General features: G+C 38.5%; 1 protein-coding gene across 1 annotated transcript; it reads right to left on the reverse strand.

Moving 5' to 3' along the window:
• Positions 1–6,839: 6,839 nt before the first annotated feature.
• LOC144433672 (5-hydroxytryptamine receptor 1A-alpha-like) lies at positions 6,840–7,943 on the reverse strand. Its single transcript, XM_078122021.1, has one exon. It carries the CDS (start codon positions 7,941–7,943, stop codon positions 6,840–6,842), a length of 1,104 nt encoding a protein of 367 aa, XP_077978147.1.
• Positions 7,944–12,182: the final 4,239 nt, after the last annotated feature.

The following is a 12,182-nucleotide window of genomic DNA, read 5'->3' on the forward strand; positions in this document are numbered from 1 at the left end:
TAGATAGAAATACTTTGAACTCACATGTGCGCTTGGGAACCATACCTCTTTATGCAACCAAACTTTGCAGGTCATCCACCTGTGTAAGCAAATTAAAGACGCCTTGAGAACAAATATTACATGACTCCAGCTTGAGCTGGTATACATTTCTAGTGTAATTTCTTCTTGAAGAGCACGGAGTACTTCTCAGACGTCCTTTTTTTCCAGCAGCGCATTTCTTAAACAGTTAATAAAACATGGTGTTACTATGTTAACCTCATTAAGAACACAACAACAGGTCCCTGCTCTATCACACTGTGTACTATTAGAACATAGTCACGACATCCACCACACATTTTTATCTTCGTGTGACACATCAAAGTACAAAATGTAGGCCGCAATCCCAGAGAGCTCGAGAGGTCATAGAGAAAAAGTAAATGAATTCTTTAAGAGAACTGAGGCAGGTTCATTCAAACCTATTTCGTTCAAAACACATCTGGAAATCCTTTAGCGTTGACAGTTAATTAACGGTGTCACTGCCAGCCGTATTATCTAAGAAGCCGATGTACTGAGTTGGGACAGTGTGGGGTCAAGTAAGGTCACCTACTAAGAGTTTTGTCCTCAACATTCGTGTCATTCTTTCCCTAGAGAGTCCAATAAAATTGTCATTGTAACGAGGTTTCTATTGACAATTATCATATAATATGTGGGGTTGTAATGGTCAATATTACATCCACTTAAACAAAACATTTAGCAGACACTCAAATAATATTTTCTTTTCTAGCTGTGAACGACATCTCGGATCCCGCCCTTTTATTTAAATATATGACCAGTGCACCAAAATATTAAATGTCAGCGAGTTTGTTTGTTTCTTCTGGTCTTAATAGTCCGTTGCCTGGTATTTCCATGCTATGATATGACCAGGGGCATACAGCATGCAGTCCATCGTCAGAACACACAACTAAAACGTGCAGAAGGACAGAACCATCATCATCGCAAATTACATTTTGTCGTAGTGGTGCCGATATTGAGTGAAGAAACACGAAAGAGTTCAGAACGGCGCCTTACATCTGTAACCTACCTCGTTCCATGGGTCTTCTTAGTGTAGTATTGTAGTAAAACCCGAATCTGCGCTTTGGGGGTTGTTGAATAAAGTTCGAGGGGTCTAGCACTTATATCATCCCGCCCGGGTTATATACACGAGAAAAATTCTCTTTAATTACTTGTAATCTTTAACAGTGCCAATTGATTCTTGACGCAAATCATGGCGTGTAATCATTAAAACTGTAGCTGGAACTAGGGTTATGCCTAAAAAAATAAAATCGTGTGGTAAAGATTACGCTCACTGAATTTTAGAATAGATGAGGTAGGTTTACTTTTTTTCATGTGTGAGTGTCTAGTTCAGGTAGTTATGTTTTCCGTTGTTTTCCATATGGGTCTCTGTGTTATTGGTTTCTTCTCATCAGATGTACAGCCATTACAGATTGGAAGAACAGCTTTATATTGTCTTTTAAAGTTGATGTCAGTTTCCGCATCCACTATTTCTCGCGAGGTTTCACAATTTTCTCGTGTTTATTTTTGTTCTCGAATACGTAAAACAGATTTTGAGTTGGCAGTAGAAATTTAGGTGGGGTCAGGTAACCGGAACTAACCAATTTTTAGATCGAACTCAAAATTGTTAAAATACCAATAATTAGATATTGTACATGTTAATTAGAAATCTTAGACTATTTTATCTGTAAGCTTAAGTAGTATAATAAGTTGAAATCATGTTTCAGTGAGCGCGCTGATTTTTGGGTGCGGACCCAAAGATAAATTTGATTGGATTTATTGTACTATAATACTATGTGTAGCCATAGATGCTTCAATACTGTACGATTAAGTTATTATATCTATAACAAAACAGTTTTAAAAAAATCCAACATTTACAAAAAAGTAAATTGTGTCCCTACTTACGTGTTCTCGTCTATCGAATGATGATGTTCCACCTACTGCAATCTTTCCCGAGAGTTTGCATTGCAAAATGTAATCACCATATATGAACAATGGTCGTTGTAATACGCTGTCGTTATGACGACAAGTCTATGGGTGAAAAATTCAGCCCTCAGAAAAACATGATGTGATTTTGTTACAACCTCCAGTGCTTTGTTGTATTCAACTATACCATCTGTATGCAACTATACCATCTGCCTCTATCATCATCGAGAATAAATAATGTATTTCATGTAAGTATTATTAGTTCAAACTTTGACAACAGCCTACTCAGGTTATCTGGCCTATCTATCAAAAGTGACTTAATTTAGGACTAGAATGTTCTGTATCATTGTCCAAAGTCTTACACAACTGTGGTTGTTCCATTTAGGAATTCGGTATCATTTTGCGAAGACAAACGTTTTTTTGGAGTGTTGGTTTGTATTTCATCGTGAATCTGGTTAACATTGACCAATAATAGAGCAATATTTTAACCCAGTTTACAACACAACTGTACTGCACTAATGCTGAACGTCCGCAGTCTAAATATAGACTAAAATTTCCACATACAAGACTTAGATCTTTTCCCGCCAATCTTTCAGAAAGTAAACATTCTTTGTTTTTTCTTATTCACAACACCCTAACGCAAATCACTTTTATTTTAGACAGTGTTGATAAAAATGCTTTCTAAAAATGAACTTGTGTCAGAAGTAAAGTTTTGAAGACAGTTATAGTAGAATGAAAGTTGATTTTATTTTGTGGACTTCAAACAATTACCTACAATCACTTTGATTGTACGTCGAAGTGTTATCACACATGTAGGTAGTGAGAAGCTTGAAGTATTCACTGATTCAAACGGTCTAAGAAATCAAACACAGCTGTCTGACAAGTTACGCAAATCATAATCATTTCAAAGGCTGGTGTCAGAGTTCAAAGTGATCCTAAACAGACCTAGAGTTTGTCGGAATGTCTTCAGGAATCAATATTTTCATATACAAATCTCTGATGACCGAAAGTATGGCGATTAGTATGTGATTGGTGCTATTTTGATTTGGTTTTAAATAAAAAGAAATGTGAGTTAAAATCGGGGGAGGGTACTGGAATATTCTACATATTTGATTAACACGTTTTAGACATAAATGTTGTACATCTAATGAACTGAGATGTACATGTCATCTCAGTAAGTCACATTCCATGACAATGTCAAAGACCTTTTATTCCGATGTCATCTCTATTATACCACATGGCGGCAAACTGGTTGCAGTGGTTCACTGCTTAAGACGTTTAAACATAAATTGGTCGGTAAAACAAGCAAATACATACTGCACATCTTTTCACGGAATTGAAACCCCAGAGTTAACCAGACGTCGGAGATATTGCGCCTCCCCCCTCGTTGACCAGAGACGTGATAGATATTGCGCCCCCCCCTCCGTCGTTGACCAGAGACGTGATAGATATTGCGCCCCCCCCCCTTCCGTCGTTGACCAGAGACGTGATAGATATTGCGCCCCCCCCTCCGTCGTTGACCAGAGACGTGATAGATATTGCGCCCCCCCCCCTCCGTCGTTGACCAGAGACGTGAGAGGTAGTGAAAACCCCAGAGTTAACCAGAGATGTGAGACACTATTTATTTTTTTTTAAAAGTGTAGTGGCTATCTGGTACGCATGTCCCAATGAAGTATTTGTTGGCAAACACAATGTATTAAAACTCTTACCCACCAAAAATCAAAAATCAAACCACCCTGTTTAATTTAGCTTATTTGCATACCGTCGGCGTGCAACCTGGAGGTGCAAGCGTGTGTGAATTGAGTCTCAAAAACAATCTGTGACGACATACCGTAAATACACTTTGATGATAAAATGATAATATGTAGCGATAACGTTAAGGTGTAAATTACAACAGGGCTATAAAGCTCGATAACGTTAAGGTGTAATTACAACAGGGATATAAAGCTCGATAACGTCAAGGTGTAATTACAACAGGGATATAAAGCTCGATAACGTTAAGGTGTAATTACAACAGGGCTATAAAGCTCGATAACGTTAAGGTGTAATTACAACAGGGCTATAAAGCTCGATAACGTCAAGGTGTAATTACAACAGGGATATAAAGCTCGATAACGTTAAGGTGTAATTACAACAGGGATATAAAACTCGATAACTTTGAGATTGCAAACTGTTTTGCATTTCGCATAAACTGTGTTTATTAGAAACAAAGAACTTCACTGAGATCTCTTTGTCATTATCATTTGGCACTGCTCCCCCCCCCCCCGATATCTCGATAGTCAACTATTCACGCAGTGGTGAAATCAACATCAACTATACCACTTTCAAATGTTACACTAAATATTGAATAGGAATTCTTAATGCATACCTACAAGACAGAGATTGCATGTCATGTACGTATGTTGGTGTCAATGCGATCCCTTTCAAATCGACGTCACCATGGTAATGACCTGTGATACTGACGTCATAATTCCAGGTCACCAAACACCAAATACTATGTCTGACATTCTAGTCTTTTTAAAGACAGTGTTGACAAGTTCACGTACACAGTTTAGATACCTAAACTAGCAATTTAAAGTGTATCATATTACTAAATCACTATATCAGCTCTAGTGCTTAAAGACCCCTTATATCTAGAGTCGTATTTCATGTTAATGGCTCTATTAGGATGTATCCATTCCCATAAATCAGTCCATCCTTCAAATCCAAGTAGATGTAGATCCGTCCATACAACAGTCTAGTGGAGTGGAGTCACGATGGTCACATGTTTAGAGTGGCTGGCTTTGAATATGCAGGTTTAGAGTCTCGCTAAATGACGCTTGTTTCTGAATGGTTAAAAGTCATTGGGCAAGAATTGAACAGCGACTGAGCCTAGACAACTGGGTTGATATAATCACAGGGAGCCAAGGAACCGTGTTACAAACAAACAAACAAATAAACAAACAAACAAACAAACAAACAAACAAACAAACAAACAAAATATGCATGGGTAAATGGAATGTTATTTTAAACTATATATATGTATATGCGAACATGTACGCTACTGCAGTAATGTATTATATATGTTTCTATATAATACTATCTATACAAACAACACACGTCAGATAATATATAGAAACATAACACGGTTCCTGGGCTCCCTGTCATATAATTGGGAACCTGGTAGATAGATGTTGCAATGTGAATGTTTTAGTTCTATGGACGTTCAGAAGCTATAACGGATTGTATGCTCTCCATCCAAGTTTAGGAAGTGTAAATGGTCGGCTATAGGTTCATGCCATGGGTAATAGTTTGAGCACAGACTACCACAGTAGAAAACACTGTATACGCTAAAGTTATCATTATTAGTGTTTGCAGACTAGCAAACACGACCGTCATGAACACGTTATATACGATATAATGACATCTATTTGATCTGCTGTTATACTAATTCTCTGTGTTATATATAAGAACATGATGTGACTTTTTTATGATTTGATAACACATTATTTTTATCCTGACACGTACTTTCAGAGATTTATTCCCAACAAATCATAACTAGAGACACACACAGTCCCTTCTTTTCTCTCTGTACACTGTATCTGATAGAACTCAGAAAGGTCTCACAATAATATTTTAAATTTCACAACGTAAAATAATTATTGATAATCCCGCAGTACACACAAAACAAAACTCCCATGCAAATATGAAAATCAATAGCAATTATCAGTCTAAAATGTTATCAGTTATAAGACCTAACCCACATTACATTAATAAAAAAATATATAGGCCTACTTCCCTCTAATAAATACAGACACGTGGATAATGTAATGTCACACACTAATAGTATTCGATTATATAGGTACACCTCAGTCATAAACGTATAGAAGGATTGATTATTGTTGACTGAATTTGATAAACCAAAACAGTTATGTTAAAGAACCACATACTGTGCATAATTTATCGTGAATAGTACGGGAATTTTAAATAGATGCAGCATAAACTTTGATTTGGCGTAAACTCCAGGTGAGCTTATATATTATAACAAAAGCTCGAGTTAGAACTAATGTAAAATAATTGCATTGTTTAAATTCGACTACAGTTTGTATTGCATATTGCTACACAGTAATCAATGCCGTTTGCCGAATGTCTATTGTATATAAACATCCCAAATGGAAATAAAATACAAGCTCTTATTAAATCTCCGATTTATCAATTGATAATGTAACCATAGTATTAAAAACAGCCGCTTAAATGAGTAACCTTGGTAACTAAATATCACAGTGTAATCAAATAGAATAATCTGAGAAGTCTGATGAAGGTCGTGAATGAACAACGCTTTCACGTACATTCGTCTTGAAGGTTGACTAATTCCATAAACATTAAACTAAGATATGTAGTTATTATCGCAATGATTTTCTATTGCAGAGTACTTAAGTTGGGTTCAAATTACGAAGTCTTAAAAACAAAAATCTGTGTTTGATATCATAGCCACGTCCAATTATAACTGTTTTTTTCAATATGTACATGTACAAGGAAAGCCAGATGTGGCTCGGTTGATATACAATGTTTGAGAGCAAACACCAGATGCGTAGTTGGGGTATTCTAACATGACAAGAATGCTGGATAACACAGACTGTTGATGAAGACAACCGATTGCTACGTGTCCAGATAGGGGATACAAATAATCCCAAAGAATTCACACAACGGTTTTAACGATCAACATTTGAAACATGGTTTCCTTTTTTGTAATCTGAAGAGGATAAAAATGTGGACCCCGTCTACAATTTACGTATGGATGTAACAAAAAGTCAAAACAAATTACATAGTGGTTAATCCATAAAAATGGTGACATGGTCTCATGCATCCATTTATACATAGTTTGAGATGAAGTTCTAACGTTATCAGTAACGGTTGATGCGACATCTTAAAACTCGGGTGAAGGCCTTTTTAAACTCTTTGTGTGAGAAGGTATATATGATTGGGTTCAACATCGAGTTGACGTAGCCCAGCCAGGCAAAGAACGCTATGGCTATGGGATGAACACGGCAGTGCCTACAAAACGGCAAGACAACTGCGAGTATAAAGAATGGCAACCAACATAACACAAATGCACCGATCACTAGTCCCAATGTCTTAGCTGCTTTACGTTCTTTCACGACACAAATTAATCGCGTATCATTAATTGCAGATGCGTCGCTTCGTGTCCTGTCCCGTTTTACGTGGTCAAGACCCTGTTCCCTGGGAACTGCCAGAACCGAATCCCCGTGCGGCGTCAGGTTTTGTCGGCGAGTCGTTTGAACTTGAATTGTCGTACCGACTTGGTTTCTCCTGATACTTAGTTTGGCAGCATTGAATATCCTCCAGTAGACAAAAAGTATGATGGTTAACGGTAGATAGAAGGCGAACAGTGTGGAGTATATCGTGTATGCTTGATCCTGACTGATGAGGCACTGCTTTGGGTCAGCCCGGTCGTTTGGAGTTCGCCATCCGAAAAGTGGCGGTATAGATACGAGGGCAGAAATCACCCAGACGCTGACGATCATAACAGCTGCCCGGCGTGGGGTTCTTTTGGTCACGTATTCCAGTGGTTTAGTTATTGCCCAATATCTATCCAACGCTATCACAGTCAAACTAAGAATACTTGCCGTACAACACAGTACATCCAATGATATAAATATATCACAAAATATTGTTCCAAAAATCCATATTTCCGTCATATCATAAGCTAGTCGAATTGGCATCACGAGAAGCGATACAAGAAGATCGGCAAGGGCTAGGGAACCTATGAGATAATTGGCAGCAGTTTTGATGTTCTTCTCAACTGCCAGCGCTACTATCACCAACGAATTACCGAACACCGATAACACGATGACAGCAGTCACCAAAACCAAGGCTGTCAGTTTTGACGCGTCGAGTGGGACAGATTGCGAACCATCTTCACTGGTAGCATTATCAAATACCGTAAAGTCCGTGGAGAACGCTGCAACTGTGCTGCTACCATTCATTGCTGACCACTTTATCCGAATCCAAGTGATAAAAGACGTTCGACAAACTTATATTCAGTGTCAGGCGAGACTTCGGAACATCTGTATTCGTAGTGGTCTGGGTTACAACTGTTTCTGTGTCGAGGTTCTCCGAAAACGTATATTTTACTTACAGCTGTGGTGATTGAATTATAACACGTTCCTTAATAAGGTAACTATCATATGTCAACAATGTTATACCACATAGTGATGCCTATCAAACATCTCTCGGCAATAATTTCGCCACTGAAATATGCGCATGCGTTGGTTATCACAATGATTTCCAACTTTCTACAATCCGAAAACAGGGAGATCATGAAGATCAAGTCGTAGGCAAAGCAAATTTAGATTTTCTACATTTGAATAAAAGACGACACTGTTATTGCCTATGTTCAGAAAGGATACCTCAAACGTTGACATGTTTTATGAAATCTATCTATCTATCTATCTATCTATCTATCTATCTATCTATCTATCTATCTATCTATCTATCTATCTATCTATCTATCTATCTATCTAACTATGTATCTATATATCTATCTATCTATCTATCTATCTATCTAACTATGTATCTATCTATCTATCTATCTATCTGTCTGTCTGTCTGTCTGTCTGTCTGTCTGTCTGTCTGTCTGTCTGTCTGTCCGTCCGTCCGTCCGTCCGTCCGTCCGTCCGTCCATCAAACTATACATACATACATACATACATACATACATACATACATACATACATACATGCATGCATGCATGCATGCATGCATGCATGCATGCATACATACACACACACATACATACATACATACATACATACATACATACACATACATACATACATACATACATACATACATACATACATACATACATACATACATACATAGGAATGTAAAAGTAATAATTGATACAGTCCTTATCAATCAGTATAATCCTTGACGTTTCGTAAAACAATTCTTTAACAAAGATAAACATGGGTTATCGAACGAATGACAGACATGCGGACAGACAGACAGACATGTTGAGATTGGTGATGAGTAATTTACATCAATTTACATTATCGTCTTTCTCTCCCAGATGACAATAATCAACTTCAGAATATTTCTGTTCTATCTTTATACAGAAGTACATGTTTGATTGTACCACCTGGGCTATGCCTACGAGGCAGAAACCGGAGTTAGTGAATCGCAGCCTCACATATTATCTTACACTACGAAATGTTACTATAAATACACTTCGAACTTTAAAAAGTACACCCATTTCAACCTCTGCATGAATACGGTACAAACGCGGGTGACCCTAAAACGAATGACAACCTGAATGACGGAAAACGAATGACAGCATTTCTAGGTGGTAAACAGTGGAATGACACCCTTTTCTACATTCAGTTAGTTGAATGACACCCTCTGCACTGTAAAACCAGTGGAATGACAGCCGCCACTCTATAAAATAAGTGGAATGACAGCACTTTCAACGCTTTAGAACTGGAATGACAGCATTTCTAGGTGGTAAACAGTGGAATGACACCCTTTTCTACATTCAGTTAGTTGAATGACACCCTCTGCACTGTAGAACCACTGGAATGACAGCCGCCACTCTATAAAATAAGTGGAATGACAGCATTTTCAATGCTTTAGAACTGGAATGACTGCATTTCTAGGTGGTAAACAGTGGAATGACACCCTTTTCTACATTCAGTTAGTTGAATGACACACTCTGCACTGTAGAACCAGTGGAATGACAGCCGCCACTCTATAAAATAAGTGGAATGACAGCATTTTTAATGCTTTGGAACTGGAATGACAGCATTTCTAGGTGGTAAACAGTGGAATGACACCCTTTTCTACATTCAGTTAGTTGAATGACACCCTCTGCACTGTAAAACCAGTGGAATGACAGCCGCCACTCTATAAAATAAGTGGAATGACAGCACTTTCAACGCTTTAGAACTGGAATGACAGCATTTCTAGGTGGTAAACAGTGGAATGACACCCTTTTCTACATTCAGTTAGTTGAATGACACCCTCTGCACTGTAGAACCACTGGAATGACAGCCGCCACTCTATAAAATAAGTGGAATGACAGCATTTTCAATGCTTTAGAACTGGAATGACTGCATTTCTAGGTGGTAAACAGTGGAATGACACCCTTTTCTACATTCAGTTAGTTGAATGACACACTCTGCACTGTAGAACCAGTGGAATGACAGCCGCCACTCTATAAAATAAGTGGAATGACAGCATTTTTAATGCTTTGGAACTGGAATGACAGCATTTCTAGGTGGTAAACAGTGGAATGACACCCTTTTCTACATTCAGTTAGTTGAATGACACCCTCTGCACTGTAAAACCAGTGGAATGACAGCCGCCACTCTATAAAATAAGTGGAATGACAGCACTTTCAACGCTTTAGAAGTGGAATGACAGCATTTCTAGGTGGTAAACAGTGGAATGACACCCTTTTCTACATTCAGTTAGTTGAATGACACCCTCTGCACTGTAGAACCACTGGAATGACAGCCGCCACTCTATAAAATAAGTGGAATGACAGCATTTTCAATGCTTTAGAACTGGAATGACTGCATTTCTAGGTGGTAAACAGTGGAATGACACCCTTTTCTACATTCAGTTAGTTGAATGACACACTCTGCACTGTAGAACCAGTGGAATGACAGCCGCCACTCTATAAAATAAGTGGAATGACAGCATTTTTAATGCTTTGGAACTGGAATGACAGCATTTCTAGGTGGTAAACAGGGGAATGACACCCTTTTCTACATTCAGTTAGTTGAATGACACCCTCTACACTGTAGAACCAGTGGAATGACAGCCGCCACTCTATAAAATAAGTGGAATGACAGCATTTTCAATGCTTTAGAACTGGAATGACAGCATTTCTAGGTGGTAAACAGTGGAATGACACCCTTTTCTACATTCAGTTAGTTGAATGACACCCTCTGCACTGTAGAACCACTGGAATGACAGCCGCCACTCTATAAAATAAGTGGAATGACAGCATTTTCAATGCTTTAGAACTGGAATGACAGCATTTCTAGGTGATAAACAGTGGAATGACACCCTTTTCTACAATCAGTTAGTTGAATGACACCCTCTGCACTGTAGAACCACTGGAATGACAGCCGCCACTCTATAAAATAAGTGGAATGACAGCATTTTCAATGCTTTAGAACTGGAATGACAGCATTTCTAGGTGGTAAACAGTGGAATGACACCCTTTTCTACAATCAGTTAGTTGAATGACACCCTCTGCACTGTAGAACCACTGGAATGACAGCCGCCACTCTATAAAATAAGTGGAATGACAGCACTTTCAACGCTTTAGAACTGGAATGACAGCATTTCTAGGTGGTAAACAGTGGAATGACACCCTTTTCTACATTCAGTTAGTTGAATGACACACTCTGCACTGTAGAACCACTGGAATGACAGCCGCCACTCTATAAAATAAGTGGAATGACAGCATTTTCAATGCTTTAGAACTGGAATGACAGCATTTCTAGGTGATAAACAGTGGAATGACACCCTTTTCTACAATCAGTTAGTTGAATGCCACCGTCTGCACTGTAGAACCACTGGAATGACAGCCGCCACTCTATAAAATAAGTGGAATGACAGCATTTTTAATGCTTTAGAACTGGAATGACAGCATTTCTAGGTGGTAAACAGTGGAATGACACCCTTTTCTACAATCAGTTAGTTGAATGACACCCTCTGCACTGTAGAACCACTGGAATGACAGCCGCCACTCTATAAAATAAGTGGAATGACAGCATTTTCAATGCTTTAGAACTGGAATGACAGCATTTCTAGATGGTAAACAGTGGAATGACACCCTTTTCTACATTCAGTTAGTTGAATGACACCCTTTGCACTGTAGAACCAGTGGAATGACAGCCGCCACTCTATAAAATAAGTGGAATGACAGCATTTTTAATGCTTTAGAACTGGAATGACCGCATTGCTAGGTGGTAAACAGTGGAATGACACCCTTTTCTACATTCCGTTAGTTGAATGACACACTCTGCACTGTAGAACCACTGGAATGACAGCCGCCACTCTATAAAATAAGTGGAATGACAGCATTTTCAATGCTTTAGAACTGGAATGACAGCATTTCTAGGTGATAAACAGTGGAATGACACCCTTTTCTACAATCAGTTAGTTGAATGCCACCGTCTGCACTGTAGAACCAGTGGAATGACAGCCGC

The sequence above is a fragment of the Glandiceps talaboti genome, chromosome 4, assembly GCF_964340395.1.
Source record: "Glandiceps talaboti chromosome 4, keGlaTala1.1, whole genome shotgun sequence".
In the NCBI taxonomy this organism is placed as follows: Eukaryota; Metazoa; Hemichordata; class Enteropneusta; family Spengelidae; genus Glandiceps; species Glandiceps talaboti.